Source organism: Anser brachyrhynchus (genome assembly GCF_964034855.1).
Source record: "Anser brachyrhynchus genome assembly, chromosome: 7".
NCBI classification, from domain to species: domain Eukaryota; kingdom Metazoa; phylum Chordata; class Aves; order Anseriformes; family Anatidae; genus Anser; species Anser brachyrhynchus.
Genome location: NC_137701.1, coordinates 26,746,635 through 26,763,166, shown reverse-complemented (window position 1 = coordinate 26,763,166; position 16,532 = coordinate 26,746,635). Strand labels below are relative to the sequence as shown.

General features: G+C 42.6%; 1 protein-coding gene across 1 annotated transcript in view; it reads left to right on the top strand.

Annotated features, from left to right (window-relative positions):
- The window catches only part of PDIA5 (protein disulfide isomerase family A member 5), a 99,185-nt gene extending 91,148 nt beyond the window's left edge, over positions 1 to 8,037 (top strand). Inside the window, exons 16-17 of the mRNA XM_080601352.1 lie at positions 4,533 to 4,667; positions 6,826 to 8,037. Coding sequence (XP_080457478.1) covers positions 4,533 to 4,667; positions 6,826 to 6,906 — 216 coding nt within the window. The 3' untranslated portion in view covers positions 6,907 to 8,037. The remainder of the gene's footprint in view (positions 1 to 4,532; positions 4,668 to 6,825) is intronic.
- The last annotated feature ends 8,495 nt before the right edge of the window (positions 8,038 to 16,532 follow it).

Sequence of the window (16,532 nt, the reverse complement as noted above, 5' to 3'; positions counted from 1 at the left end):
TTAAGCACCTAAATGAAAGTTCTGATTTTTGCAACAGGTCAGCATTCCTGATCAGACCACTTCATCTGAATAGTATGCCATGCTCACTTCCTTTTTTAAGAGCTCTTTAGAGCTAGTTGTACATTACTCACATTCAATTCAGTGCAGAGTTCAGTTTGCAACTTTACAATTAAGCTTCCACTTCTCTTTTCTGTTAAGATAAAGGTATTTTCCAGTCCCAGATGTTGCTACAGTGCTAAACTATACTGACTCTGGAATAAAGGACAAATGCATACTAACCCGATGTTGTTACTGTTATGCACACTAACCTGGGGGTATTAATTATTATAAGCTACATGCTAGTTGTGAGGAACTACCAACAACATCAAGAAAACTAGATGTATTCCAGGGAATTTCCTCTGAGGTCCACAGTCCTCTGATTGACTTCCTTTTCATTCAGTAACTGTTTTGTTCCTGCTACAGTTACTGAACAGGATGGTGGTAAACCTGAACAGCATTGCCTCTGGAGAGAGAACTTCTGTATAATGATGTGTTGCCGATATTTAAGGCAGTGCAGCTTTGGGTTATGGAGAATCCATAACCCCGTGGAGTTTTGTGCATGTTGTAGATAGAGCAGTGGGCTTTTCTTCTATATTTCAAAATGGTTTTTAGTGAATTTCTCCCTCTGGCTGTAGGAAAGTTAGGAAAGCTCAAGAAATTAAATTTTAGCCCTAACAATCAAACCTCCATAAAATCAATCCTGTCTTCTGAAAGCTGTTATGTTGGATTTTTTTCTTCCATGATGAACATATATACACCTAAGTCTTACACCGGCTCTTGCTGGTGAGTTTCTTGCTCACAGATTTTTACATTTTTTTTTCCCCTCGTAATTCATGAGAGATGATGCCAAGTGTCTTGGTTCCTGGATATGTATCAGGGATGTATTATGTTTAATCTGTCTGAAATTTCTGGTTAAATACAGTTGTTTTTACAAGGCAAAGCATATTGGGTTTTCTACCCCGTGTTTTCCAGTGAACTGTAATGCAAGAAGGCTGCTGGTAGTTGTTTGAACATCATTTCTGAGAATGGTGTTGAAGTCTTGAAACAGTTTTTGGTAGAAGTTTTTAGGGTGGTTTGTTTTTCCTGACTCAGTTTCTTTCTTTAATGATATAGAAAAACTCATTGTCTGTAAGATTGAGGAGAGGAAAACGTCCCCGCAATGTATGACTGCTCGCTTAGCCCAGAACTCAAGCAAAGACTTCCTTTTTGTGGGCTGCTGCTTTCTATGTGCAGTACTTCAGTGTAGCAGTGATTCACCCTAACTGAGAACTGCTGTAGTAGACTACTCTGTCAGAAATGGAGTTTAATATCCACAGCCCATGAAAACACAACCAGGATGAAGCAAGGGGCATCAGTTCTGTCTGCTGATGTTCTGGTATGTTGTGGAGTTCACTTGTCTGAAATTGATAGAATGGAGTTGGTCCTCAGTCCAGAAGTGCGGTTTGCTACAAGTGGTTTCCAGCATTACTTTTCTCTTTTTGCAGTGCACTATATTTGATCTTCCTCTGCGAGACAGGCAAGACAATTAGGAGTGCGATGCTATGGTAATGAGTGCATAGAGATGGTAGCAACCTCTATATTTAGGCTGTCTTAACATTGCCACTCTAAAGTAATCACTCAAGCTTTCCTAAGTACTCTTACTCAGCTTCTGTTGGCAGCAGGCATTTGAAATCCAGCCCCAGGATGCAGTCTTGGGAATTAGATGCGTCTCTATGAAATTTTGTGCGGGTCTGTATGAGTTACAAGTCTCCTGAAAATTTCCATTTCTCTTCTCTCACTGGCTGTAAAAATAACTGAACGGGAATGCATGATCTGAAGAGCTGGGCTCAAAATGACGTTTGTAGGAGCAGCAGCAAGTCCATGGGGTTTTGTGGGAGCTTGCATCAGGAGTGTTCCAGAGAATGACAGACCATGGACGTATTTTCCAAATGCTACTCTAGGTGTACACGTTCCTTGCTGTTGGGTCTGTGGAGTTAAGGCATAGCATTAGGGTAACGTGACTGTTGCAGCCAGACTTAGACTGGGACCTTTGTGCCTTACTTCAGTGTATGACAAATGCACGCAGATGGAGCAGCTGAGATTCCACGTGCTGTAGAGGAGAGCTGTATCTCAATCAGACCGCTAAGCATTTCTTTCAGAGGCCACCTCCTCGTAGCCCATCAGTCATCTGGTTTGAGGCAGTAAATAAATGTGTGGTGAACAAGGTTAAAAGTGGTTTATAGGGCTGTATTCCTCCACTGTGCTGTCTCCTCTCTGCGGGTTATTCTCACCAAAAGCCTTTTATAAAGGAAGTAGGGCTCTTTCCTCCAACCAAAGCTGGTCTAGATGATTCCAGGGAGGTACAGTATAACTTCCAGTCTACTAAAACCTAGTTTTCCTAATCTCCAAGGTTTTAACTAAGAACAGATGCATCATCAGTCGTTGACAGTTCCATGTCTCAGACTGACTATGAAGATCTGGATGAGTGCACATATACCTGCCACTTTTTCTGGCTCTTGTCTCTCCCTGTGTGATATTTAGAGCAGTTGGAAAAAAAAAATAGTTATTCTTCCTGCTTTCAGTGAATTAAGACTTCTAGTATTTTTTGTAAATTAATACTGTGACATCAAATAAATGTTTGTCTCCATTGTGAGTTTTCCTTTACACAGAAGTAGCGAACAGAGCTCTAAATTTTGGCTGACTGCTGAGGTCAGGAAGACATAAATACTTAGATGAAACCCTTTTGCAGTGTGTTATTCCTAACTGTTTGTTTTAACTGGCCCTGAATGAGTAGGAGTCTTTCTGTTTACAAGGAAAAAAAAAAAGTGTGTTCATAGAAACTCTCAAGAGTCCTGCTTCTGTTAATAGTTTTATTCTTTAAAAAAGAAAAACAAATTATTTAGGAATATTGCACAGTTTATGTAGTGCCTCCCATCTGAAGATAGACCCAAGTGAGATCCTACTGAACATTGTCTTATCAGGCTTTCAAAGACAAAGCAAATTACCTGAAGCTGGCTTTGCCAATCTCTTCAATTGCTGCTAGGTTAATGAGATCGGGTCTTCTCGTTTTGACAGTGTCACCATGAAACTGGAGGGCATTAAGTGATCTTTTAATTATGGAAGAACAGTTTTACTGCATCCCTAGAGTCATGCAAGCAAAAGGTATTTTGATCAGATGTTTGAAAATGGCACGTGTAATGAAAATTTGAAGATGAGATGTGGCTGCTATGAAATTAGTACTTGATACATTGTAACCCACAGTTGCAAAAATTCTTCTTCTAATTTGTTGTGTTGTTTTTTTGTTTCCATAGCTTATACTTAAAACTGCTTGCTCTTCAGCAAAGCCTGTAACGGGGCTGTGAAGGCAAGCCTGCATAGCAGCAGCGTGCGTTCGGAGCCAGAACTGCCACTCACCGAGCAGCCAGTGTGAAATCACAGCAGAGGGCTCTGCTGCTTGAAATAAAAGCCTGTGAATTGCATTTTGTTTTAACATCAAGAATGTTAAGTACAGCCCATTCTCAGTACTTCACAGGTTCAGGTTCCAAATGTCAAATGCTCTAAACTAGGGTTAGCTGGAGCTGACGCTCTGGGGCTGCGGGGCTGCACTTCCCTGCGCCCTCCTGAGGCAGGCAGGGGAGGAGGGTTGCTGCGAGCAGGCTGCTTCCTCCCGACGGTTGGTTTGTGTGACAGTAGCATCTAGAGGTTTCAAAAGGAATTAAAGCCCACTTTGCTAATGGCTGTGCAGAGCATACCGTGCCCCTACGTCAAAAGAGGGGCAAAAAAAAGGCAGGAAAGAGAACAGATGAAGCCAGGCAGGGATTGCAACAGTAAGCACCTACTTCTCTACAGGCACTGCTCAGTAGACAACCCTTTGGCCTCTCCCCTATCCCCATTGTCCTTGGAAGAACTGAACAGGGTTCATGAAAGCTATTTGGGATAAAAATCACGAATCTTAATAGCTTGTGAGAGTGAGCTTCCATGTTTGTCCATGACCAGCAGAGGTAATGTTTCCAGGCGATGGTCGTGTCACAGAAAGGAGGTTGGGTTAGGTGGGTTCTTATGGTTATCGGTGTCACCCTGTCATGTTCATCACTTAACACTTAAAGTCCTGCAGTGTGACAGCACTGTGACTGCCATGCTTGGACTTCATTTTGGTTTAACTAATGCACCCTCTGGATTTCCTGCTTGGAGTCTAGCGCAGAGCTTCGCGAGGAGGCCAGGAAGGTGATGCTGTGTGCTGGGAGCTGAACCCACCTCGCAGCTGTGTGGGCCAGATGCTGCGCAGGCACTGCAGTGTTGTGCCGGGAGGAAGCAACTTCTGCTTTCCTCTTTGTGTGGTGTGACCCAGTGATGACCCTCTGATCTTCCTGCACAGCTGAGCCACCACAACAGCAGTTGCATTTTTGGCAGAAGACGTAGGTCTCTCCCAGCGTTAGGTCTAAGCTGCAGCAGCACCGTGACTGTGGAGCCTTCCTTTGTCTTCTGCTGCCTCACGCTGATCTCTTGCATTTCAGATCGCCTACGCTGCAGTGGACTGTGCCAAAGAACAGAATCATGACCTGTGCAAGCAGGAGGGAGTTGATGGCTACCCCACCTTCAACTATTACAACTACGGGAAATTTGTGGAAAAATATACGGGAGAAAGAGGGGTGAGTAAAAGCAGGAGTCATCACCTGATAAAGGGAGGAAGGTCTCCTCTGCCAGTACTGCCTCGCAAATGAATACTGCAGGGCAAATTTTTATCTTACTGAAAGGATATTTAACTGCTTCTGTTACTAACTTACATGGATGAATCATTGCGTACCACGCCCCTGTACATCTCTGTATTACGAATGTACTTGGTCTATTTTAGGAATGTGAGAAGAGGAAAAAGGAGTAGATTTGGTAATGCTTTGTTACATATTTTATTCTTTAAGCTGAAGTCTGCAAGTGAATTTGGACTGAGTGAAAGCAAGGGATTTATTACATGGGCTGCAGCTAGGTGCAGAAATGCCAGAAAATACAGATCTTGCTCCTGTCAGTTCTGGATCTGGATCATGCATACACTCGAAACATACTTCAGTTCCACTAGGCTGCCAAACGGTGACAGACCATTCATTTTTATAGCAGGGACAAAACTGTCCTTTGGAGACCAAGGGAAGCTAAATGTCTCATTCTCACTGAATCAGATTCACTCCTGGAACTCAGGATGGAAAGACCAATTGTGCCATCTAGCCCATGGACTGAAGTTTCATTCTTTTGTCCTGCTGTGGCCAGCTAATTATATGCTATGAGTGCAATGGGCAGAAATGGCATAATGCCTTCTGTGGTTGTAAAATGCCTCAAAATAAGGGAGCCATCTAATTATTTGCATGTCGTCTTTGTCATGAGCTTCTGGAGGGAGGTTATTGCTCAGCAGTGATTGATTGCTGAGAGAAGCTAGGGTCTACAAGAAAAAAAAAACTTGGGGACTTCAAGCTATCCAGTGGTTTTGCTACAAGAGCCTGCATGAAAGTCATTGCTGCTGTTACAGCTCACCAAATTATAGAGAAGCATGAAGGAAAAAAAAAAAGCCAAATTCTGAGGTTGTTTGTCAGTCAGGATCTTAGAGAATTCTTCATGGAGCTTCACCTCCTTGTTTTTTCCAGCATTAGGACCACAGTAATGACCATTTTATGGAGCTGATCCAGGCGTTGTTATGGATACTGCCTTTAGTTCAGATTGTGGATCTTTTCTTAAAAGTAAAGATGGGTGCAGTAGCCAACAATTAAGTAAAATTTCAGCCATAATCTTCCTCATATTTCTTACCCATGTGTATGGAAATGATATATGAAAGGTGGGATCTGTGGTGGCTGATAAAAAAGAATTTAGCAAGACAGGAGTGGTCTGAGGCCACAACAGTTGGGAGATGATTATGCCCGTGCTGGAAAGTGGACTGACTAATCTTTTGCGTGCAGCCAACCCTTTATTGGGTAAAATTAAATTACCCAACAAGAACATTGCAATCTCTCTGGTGCTGACAGCTGTGTTCCCTTTCCACCTCTCCTCAGTCCCATGGTCTTCTGCAGGATCCAGTTAGGTTTAGTTATCTACTATGGTGGTAACATTGGAGGCAGTGCTTTGCACAGTGCTTTCCGTGGAGTTTCCAGGTCTGTTCACACATCTGTTTCAGTTACAACACCTTTTGAACCACCTTTTGCCTTGCAAAAGAAGGCATTCAACAGCTTCAGAAAATCAGAAGTTTTAAGTTGTTAAAATACAAAGGTCTAGGCATCCAGATTTCAATGTTTGACCATAATTTTGATAGTAACTTGAAAAAATGTAATTCCCCTCATCTGGATGTGTGAATCATTAGCAAAACTATTATGCGATGAGGAACAGCGGCAAATGTGTATACAGCCAACAAATGATCCAATAACAGCTTTCCAAATGCCACAAATACATGTGCATACAAATAAAGCGTGTCTGAGCGTTTTCAACAAAAAGGCATAGGTGGCATTTCTGGGGACAGATTTTACCTCGTCATCTGAGTTTTAGGGCCTTTCTTCTTGTGGCCCCATCTTTTCACAGTTTCTCATGAAAAATGGTGGAATGTGGAATCTGTGTTGGTTATTTTTCCCCTCGCATTTCAGCAGAGCAGCACTGGACCCAGAGTACTGCCTGAGGAGGCAGTGCAGAAGCAATAACTGGTCCATAGTTCATTTTCTGCCAATTTCCATGCATAAGCTAAAAGTGGTCTTGATGCATAGTTTTGATTGTGGATTTTTTTTAAAAGACCCATGTTTTTCTGTTTTTTTTTGTTTTTTTTTTTTTTTTTTTCAAAAACAGGAGTCTGGATTCACCACTTTCATGCGAACCCTTAGAGAAAGAGACCACGAGAGAGTAGGAAAGAAGAAGGATGAGTTGTAACGTCTGCCTCAGAAGAAGCTTTCCGCTGCACTGTGAATCGTTTCAGGTCTTTTGTTAATGCACCTGAGACTTCACATATTCTCAAGACAGAGACTTTTTTTATAAACAGCCATGGCCATTTTGTACAATTTTGAAATAAAGTGAAACTACAAGATTTTTAAAAGGAAAAAAAACTAGAACGTTGCCGTAATGTTTTAAAGAAAACTTAGCATTTTCTCTCATGTTGTGAGACTATGCCCACTGACACTCCTATGCAATATTTTTGTAGTCTGTAGTGTGTCTGTAGGTGTTGTTTGATAGGGTGATTTTTTTTAAAGGTATTGCAGTACATGTTAAAAAAAAGGGGAGGGGAGGTAGGGGAGAACACTTTTTTTTTTTAAACCAGCAAAGGATAGTGGGACTTGTAAGACACAGATTATCCAAATGCAGTTTTACATTCTTGTGAAATAGTTACATGTTCTTCAGTGAGATTTGGGGAAACAATATTAAGGTGCTCAGGGATAAATAAGGTATTTGAATTAATGAAGACATTGACATTGACCAGTCCAGATCTGTTGATTTCATTTAAATCTCGCTATCAGGACTGTTTACATACCTTTGTAGAATGTACTGAGTTAATTAAGCCAAGTATCAAAAATCTACACAGCATGGGTAAAATTAAACTAAGCCTTCTTTTTCTGGCATCAGTACTGCCAAATGCCTCTGTAAGGTAGGAGTGATTACCTTCTAGGGGTAGACAGTTACCCTTGTAGGGTATACAGCCTCCCTTAAAAATTATGATTGGGCCGTATGAAATATTTGTTGGAAAGTGTTATGTTGAACAGCTTTGATAAATGCATAGTACTTCTGATAATGCAGTAATTATGTATATTAATGTTTACACTCCAAAAGTTTATCTGCTTTTGTATGTTGGAGATTTCCTTTTTTGTTTGTTAAGGAGTTGCATAAACAATCTCTTAGCCAAAATCATCACTGTAAAAACTGTATTAGCAGCAGCAGTTGATGTGTTACACTTGATGCTTTAAAAAAAAAGACATTGATCTGGAGGTACTTATGTCTTCACAGGAGGGAAGAAGAAAGGGCAGGAAGTTGTGATTCACTTTGAATGAAAAATAAATTTAAAAAAGATAATTACTCTTATTGTTAATCAGCCTTGTTCAACTTGGATTGCCCACCTCACCACCTCATCTTGCTGCGGGCAGCCCGGTGCCCGGCTGTGCTGGGTGGCACTGCGGGGTGCCCAGCTCTGCGGGGATCGGCGTCTGTCCACCTGGGCACTCAGCAGGTGGACAGAAGAGCTTTTTACAGTGAGGTACCATGCCTTGGCTCTGACATCTCCCTTTTGCTCCTCAAGCTGCCTGTCTCATTGTCTTTTGCTAGTTTGGAGGCTTGGTGAAAGCCGTGTTAATGGACAGCTCAGCGCGGTGCTGCTTAGGGGGTGGATGGCATCTCACCTCCATTCCCCATGCAGTTTTGTCCTCTCTTGCCCAGTTAATGGCATTGTATGGTTGGTGTTTGTTAAGCTGCTGAAGACATTAGTGAGTAATCTGGAATACCAGCAGCCTGATTGGCCTCGTATGGTTGCCAGCTTGTTAACCATGATATAAATTTAAACACTGATGGAGCTGTGCCAAGTATGTTCTCTTATTAGGCACCTGATGAGTCTCTGCACTCAAAAAAAAAAAAAAAATCAGCTGCCTGGTAGTACATAATATCCTAGTGTGAAAGTAGCTTAATTTATTAAGTCTCTGACTTTTTTTTCTTTTGTGTTAGCATAGTTGCTTCAGGTTGTGTTCAGTGCTTTTGGAGAAGGTCATGATAGTTCTCTCTTTCGAGCTATCCTCATGTTTGGTAGCGTGTGTTTTGCCCTCCATTTAAGAAGTAATGTATATTGATGCCATTTGATTCGAAACAGGAATTCCTTTAATTCCTTTGCTTACTAGTAGTCTATCAAGTATGATAGTTCAGAACTTACTGCAGTTTTTTTTGATCTGAGTCAAAGCAGCTGGCACTAAGGAAGGCAAATAGCCTCCAGAAATGCTTGAGCAGTAGGCTGTTGCTATGTTTGTGCTAATTGCCGAGAAATGCGGACTTCTTTTAAAGACAAAAAATAAATCAATGAAATCATAGCTTGCCAATAGTGATATCACTTTTCAGGATCATTCTGAATTACAGGCTTTCGTAAACGTTTAGGATAGGACAATTGCACGCTGTGCTTCAGAGCAGTAATTCCTTACAGCTGGTTATAACATAACAAAATTAAAAATAAGGATTTTTGTTTTTCCCTTCAGTCTTTTGTCAGTTACTTCTTGGACTCAAGCTTTTCTTTTTTTTTTTTTTCCTTGGCTAATCATGTGTTAATTCACAGATATAAAGTATTTGAGAATACATTAACTTCTGTTACAGGGTCACAACTCATCTGGTTTATAGTCTGATTTTTTTTTTTTAAATCCAGTTCTGAATACCATAAACAATTACATCAAATGGCTGACAGGAGTCTTAGTTAATGTGAACTAGATTATGCTATGATCTAGGAGCTTTACTTCCAAGGCTGTTTAATTAGCAGGCCAGGTTTGAATCTCAGTTACTCTGTTGTAATTCTGTTGCCTCCAGTAAAGAAAATGTTCAGTGCTTGTATTTAGTAGTGAAGTCAGCTTGTTTATATTTGTTTTGGTCAAATTATGATGAAATTGATTTTTTTTTCTATGAACTGTGAATAAGAAGTATCTTGCATATAAGAGCTCTTATTCTGGGTAAAACGGCCAACTGTTCAAACAGACATTCAGACTTTCCAGGCAGTCGTGGTGGATGCATAGCTTAGCCATTCATAAGCACATGGGAATTTCTGCTGTGGTTAAAAATGAGTAATCTGATCTTTCAAATCATGAATCATTTATCAGCAAGAAATTTAATTGCTGATAACAAATGGGTTGCAGTGAATCAGAGGTTCTGCTCTTGCAGTTATGGGTTTGGCCTTTCATCCTTTTAAGGGGTGTTTGATATCTGCTACACAGTTAACCCTAACAGATAAAATCTTGTTGGGGAAGGGTACATGTACACCAGCAGAGAGGTTGAGCAAGCATTGTATGTTGTTTTGTTCCTCAGAGGTTTAAGCGAGATGTAAATACCCCACTGGTTTGTGCTTGACCTGTTTTGTAGTCAGACCAAGATACCAAGGGTAGCAGGACCAAATTTTTGTGCAGGCTAGTAGGAGCTGCATAAGGAGGTGGTTCTTCTATCTAATGAAAGTGCCTGAGATGTTGGATTTGTCTCATCCAATACAGGAGGGGAAAGGGAGCCCGGACAACATCCCCCCGGAGTGTGAATACACTGGGGTATGTGAGACCCGGGTTGGAGTCCTAAGTCTGAGCACAGGGTCGTATCCTAGCCCACTCCAACCCAAGCAGATGCTTTGGTCTCTGCTGTTTTACAGGGTTATCCATCTAACCCTGACCCAATAAGCACGTCATTTGCTGAAACTAGAGCAACTCCTACAGGAGAGACTAGAAGAGACTTGCTTTCTAATCTGAATCAAGAAAAAGCAATCTAGCAAATCTCTATTTCCTTTTTCTTCCTCCTGTAAAATTGCATTCTGAATCTGATATCCCCATTGACACCACCCTACCCCCCACCCCAAACCCTCCTAACTAATTGCAGTTGCATAAAACAGCCTTGGGAATTTCTCTACTCCCACTCAGCCCAAATTAGCCCCTGAAATTTTGCTGACTTAAATTCCTCTCAATAGCCATCCACTAAGCTGGATTCATATTAATGGTCAAAGATTACAAGGGCAAGGTTTATGTTCTTACAGCATTTAATTTGGGAGTAATAAGGGAGATGCAACTCCTATTATGAGTAAGCTTTAAGAGAATGCTTCAGACAGAGTCTCCTTTCAGATGGAATTGCTTCATGGTTGGTTCTACTTTTGAAGATTTACAGCTTTTCAAAAGAAAATTCAAGACGTGGTGACTCAGTCTACAGGTGTTTTCACAGTCTACTTTAAAAAATAAAAAGCAAAATTGCTCTCCATATTCTTGATAGTGTTATGTTAAGAGAAAAAAAAATGTTGCATTTATAGATTTCCTAGAATAATACTAAACCCCTGCCAACTGCGTTTTACAAACTATGAAACAAGCCATTCAGTCAGAACGATGCTCAGTGGAGCAGGGACTGTTGTCCACGTGCACCTCATTTTAATTTAATAGGCTTACTTCAGTGTGATTGGGTCTGTAATGTTACACTGGGATTTGCAGGAGTAAATTCTGGAAACTGAGAGAGGGAAAAAATTAGCTTTTATCAGCAGGTGCTGAGCACTGGGGCCAAATGCTGGCATTTCCTTTGCCTTTGGCAGCCCAGCATCAGTGAGTGCTTCACGGCTCCGCTGGAAGCGGGCAGAAGCAGCGCTGAGCCTCGGGTGCACGGCCCTTTGGCTAATCCAGTTGTGTACATAACTGATTGGAAACCCGAACGCCTCCTGTTATTTTCTTTGGCTTGTCATGAGAAGATGCTCTGCTTTCTCTGTGCCTCCTGCTTTTATTTACTGATTGAGAAAGGAGGGTACCTGGGTGTTTCTACAAAGGAAATGACTCCAAGTACCATTTTATCTGCTGGCAAGCACGACTCCTGGAACGCCTGCCCCAGTGCTGCTGGAATACTCCCTGCGAAGCAGCCCTGACTGCCCCCGCTCTTGCCAAGGCTCTGGCAGGCACTGCATGTGGATACGATGCAATGTTGCAAAAAACAAGGCAGTATCTAAAGCAGCGATTTCCAGGCTGTAGTTTCTGAGGAGTAAAGCTGAACTGTAAATTCTGTACAGTCATCAGCCTACTGTAGCTGTTTTTGAGGTCATTGGGGGGAAAAAAAAAGGTATCAGTCCCAGATTTAGGCAATCATTGCTCCAGTGCCAGCTCGTAATTAAAGGTAGGAGGATGTTCAGGTGTTACCACTCGGCTGCATGAATTGGTCCTTGGTTTGTGAGATTCCTGCCCTGGAACTCCTCTGTCCTTCTGCCCAGAGTACTTGCCTCTCTTGCAGGGGATGATGCTCCTTAAGGAACAGTTTGTGCGTGCCTGCTTGGAAAGCATCACAGTGCTAATTATTCTCATTAGATTTTGGCCACTAATAATTTATCCTTCCTACTGCTCTTGAATCACTCAGTAATGAGTACCAGTTAGTCAGATGTTGCAGATACTGCTCCCTCCCAGTCTACAACACAATTCCCTTCAAGCATTCATCATAAGAAAAAGGCTTCTACGTGAACAAAATCTTTTCAAATTAGTCTCTGGTGCCCCAGTTAAGTGGGTGTCTACATCGCAGGCATGCAGAAGAGCCTTCTTCATTAATATGTGCAATTCTGCGTGAGCTGATTAGCTCTTGCAGCTCATTTGGTAGCAAATGTGTAAATCCGTCACACTCTAAATGCCAAATATGTGCACGGCTAAATGATGGAGAAGTATAAAACACGGCGGGAGTTGGAGACTTTACTTGTGAAAAGAGGACCTTATCGTGTGCATTAAATTGGAGCTCTGGATCTATCTGGAGCATTTATCACTCCTCTGCTTTGTCATCTTTCTGCTTGCAAAATTAATAATTCTTCCCACCGTGTTGATGGTCCTTTAGTATGTGTGGGTGTTTAATTTTGTGCCTAACATTTGTAACAGACATATGATATCTGGTCTCGGTTCCCATAAAACAATAGCCCTAACAGTGCAGTCTTCCTTGCACAGCACACGAAACCAAATTAATCAGTTGCTAACTATGTATTATTAATAACCCAGTTGCCATCACTTTTCTTGTCTTTTTTTTTTTTTTTGTGACAAACCTGGGAAGAGAAAGAAGAGAAAAAACTGAAATGACTTTTTTTTTTTTAAATGTATTTTCAGCCAGAGCGGCATTACCCAATTAAATGAATGCAGCCGTGTATCTGCCCACACACGGGCGGCACTAAAAAATTGTCACCTGCACAGGGGGAGGCTGGATTACTGCTGCAGACATTAAGTGCCCTCAGTCAGTTACGCTGGGACAAAACAAGAAAATTGGCCTGAAGAGCTTCTAATTTACGCGTGTTTTTACTTCTTGTGGTGCCAAGTAGCTGCAGAGCCAGCCAGGCTTGTAGGCCTGGGCCTGCCAGCGCAGGGCAGCAAGGCGCCCTCGCCTCGCGTTCCTCTCGGCGTGCAGGGGAATCCCAGCACAGGCCCAGCTGGATCTCTGCCGAGAGCAAGGTTTTGGCATTATCTTCTGGCCATGCAGGCGATGGGGAAAGAGCTTCCCCTGTCCCGTAGGCAGGGGTTCTGCAGGCGGTGTAGGTGGTGGTGCTGAGAGCAGTGGGGTGGTCTGGGGCTCTTGGGGGGTCTCTGTTAGCCTGGTGCAGGTCTCTTGACAGCTGAGAGGGCAAGGGGACCCACAGGGATGGACAGGTCTGCTGAACAAGTAGGGGCTGAGGTGAAATGAGGCAAAATCTCAGAACTTTTGCTGGGTAAAATATCCAGTGACTGGCTAGCAATAGCCCTCCCTCACAGCTGTGTGAGGTCGGGTGCTTTTTCTCCTCATGTCACATTTCTGTCGTGTCAGGAATCACAGTTGCAGTGTTTTCCTCTTGTCTCTTTCCAACAACTCTGCTGTGGGAAGCCAACTTTCTCCAAGCTGAGCATAAACTGCTGTGTAGAGGATAAGACTTCCTAGGAAAACGTGCATCATCATAATAAACGATACCCTCCTACAGCATCCATGTTGCTGGTGAGGGACGCTTTACTCATGTACCCCACTCTCTGAGCATAGAACAGGACAATCAGGTCCAACGTTTCCTATTGCATCCCCAGAATTTGCCAAGACCTCTCTAACAGACTAGGGGTTGCTTACAAGAGTGAGAGCAAGGGCAACTGTGCTTGGGCTGGCCTGCAGAGGTGATGTGGTCTTCCCCGGTGACAATGTGGAGAAGACAATTAGGGTTGAGGACTTTTTTCCCTTTCCAGAGTGCAACAAGTTGCCTTTGAGGTAGATCTTCCCTGATGCAGGCGGCCATGGGAGAGCTGCTGCAGAAATACAGAGCCTCTGCACAATGCTGCCGAGCTCCCGGCAGAGGTCCCTTAGGACTTATGGGTCCATCACCTCTGCAGGAGATAGTAACAGGATAACTCCTCCTGTTCATAAAATCTGCTTCTCTGCCAAAGCCTTCTTTAGGTGAGAGAGCAGAACAAAAAGAGGGACTGCAGAAGTAGAGTTCACTGTGTAATAGTCGTGTCTCTCCAGTGAGGTACCATAGTATTAAGTGCATTAGGTTTATTTTGGATAGATGTGTAATCTTAATTGTTGTGTATTGCTTGTATTGTAGTCCCAAGATCTAGGTCCTCATTATGCTAGATGCTGTACAAATATATAAGAGACTGTCATGCATGGAAAGGCTTTTATTATGTAAATAGTCAGGTTGGGAAAAAAGAAGTGGTGTTATCTCTGTTTTACAGATGAGGCAGTGAGAGAGGGGAAAAAAAAAAGCATTTTGCCCAAGGACACGCAGAGTCTGTGGGTCAGTGCTGGACTTGAAATTCAAGTCTCGATTTAGTTTCTTACCAGTTCTTTCAATCTGTGTACTGCACACAACATAATTAAAAATAAAAATGAAGCACAAAGACAACAATACCATGTGTAATTTATCTCTATCTGGAACAATCAGTCGGTACCTCTGGGCCAAATCCTCCTTCGCTTTTCTCTGTTTCTCCAAAACTTGTATTTCTTTCATGCCTTATACCTGTCATCACCTTACAAGTCACGTTACTGCACGCTTTGTTCTCTGATTTTCTGCAACATGCATCATTTTTGAGTTGGACTACCAACCTGCTAGGGAAAAGGCTCTATTTTATGAGGCCTAGTCCCATTGGAGCAGCCTGCTGAATTTGTATTCTGATCCTTTTAAAAATTGTTACTAGCAATATTAAGAATAAAGTGAAAAGGATGCGTATGCATTTCTGCCAGTGAATACAGCAAGGCATCCAGTATGTTTACAATCACTGCTCAAGTGTACCTGCTAGTCAAAAATACATATTGATGTAAATAAATAATCTATTCTGAAGACAAATAAAACATGAATTTCATTCAAAAAGCACAATGCATTTTGTTTTGTGTACATCAATGTTTTATGCCTGGCTTTAGGAAAGACTGGTAGGAGAGAAATGTAGAAGTCACGGCAGTTAATGGAAAACTGAATAAAATGGAATTGGCATTTACTAAGGCTAGATAATACCAAACTAGCTCAATAACTGTCTTTGATATAGTAACTAATTAGCTAGACAAAGAAGGAAAATCCGGGTGTCCAGACTTCAGTACAGTAACTGATTAGGAGCTGTGTGTAAAATTACATTCCCTACCTGGAAAAGTCTGAGATTTTTAGAGCACCTGCAAGGCATGCAGGGTGCTAGATGAAGAGAAGCTGAGCTGTGTTGAAAGGGAGTTGTCTGGAGTTCCTAGGACTCATAATTATTTAATATTTCCCTAGTAGCAATGTGGAAAACAGAGGTGTCTGATAATTAAAATTTATTGAAGTCACGAGTTAGGAGGTTTCATCAGTGCAGGGAAGGTCCACAACTCCATACAGCAAGAACCAAATGTCCCCGTGAGTGAGGTGACACGAGAGGTCAGAGAGCTGACAGCAGAAAAACTCCTGCAGGAAACCAGCAACAACGCAGAAAGATTTCTCTTTGCCCCAGTGTGGTGTGGGGATGGAAAAGGCAACTGAAACCCTAAAACGCGGTAGGAGAGACATCTCCAGCAGAGAGAGGGAAGTATGAATGCCCTTGTATAGGACCACAGAAAGACTTTGGGATAATACGTGACCATGATCACCCATATTAAAGAAAGTTGGATTCTTACTGAAGCTGGTACAGAAAAAGAGCTGCTGAGATGACAGGGAACTGGAGAACCTCTTACGAAATGGAAGTGTGTGTACTGTGCTCGTTTAGCCTGGCAGCTGATGGTTGGTATGAGGTTTGATCTCTCTTAAATACTTCTGGTAAGAGAAATACTAAAACTAGGGGGCAACCTTGGTGTAAGAACAAGTGGATATAAATTACCACAAATAACTCGTGCTGTGAATTCTGTGTTGTTTATTCACCTGAGCATGTAAAAATTTGTGGTGGTTTCACCCAGCTGGACAGCTGAACTCCACCACAACCACTCTCTCACTCCCACATCTCAAAGGAAGAGGGGCAGAAAATACAATGGAAAGGGCTCAAGGGTTGAGATAAGGACAGGGAGATCATTCACAAATTACCATCGTGGGCAAAACAGACTCAGCATCGGGAGTTTATAATTTATTGCCTATTTCTAACAAACGAGAGCAGCGAGAAACTAAAAGAAAACTACAAACACCTTCCCCCCATCCACCCTCTTCTACCTCCTCCCCTCGAGCGGCGCAGGCTCCTCTCTGTGGGCTGCAGACCTCTTTCAGGCCACATCCACCTGCCCACCGGGGGCCTCTCCACAGGCCGCAGGGGAACTGCTCGGGTGCCTGCAGCACCTCCTGCCCTCCTGCCGCACTGACCCTGGGGCCCGCAGGGCTGCTTCTCTCACATTTCTCACTCCTCTCTCTCCCAGCTGCTCTTGCACGGCATTTTTTTTCCCCCCCCTTTCTTAAC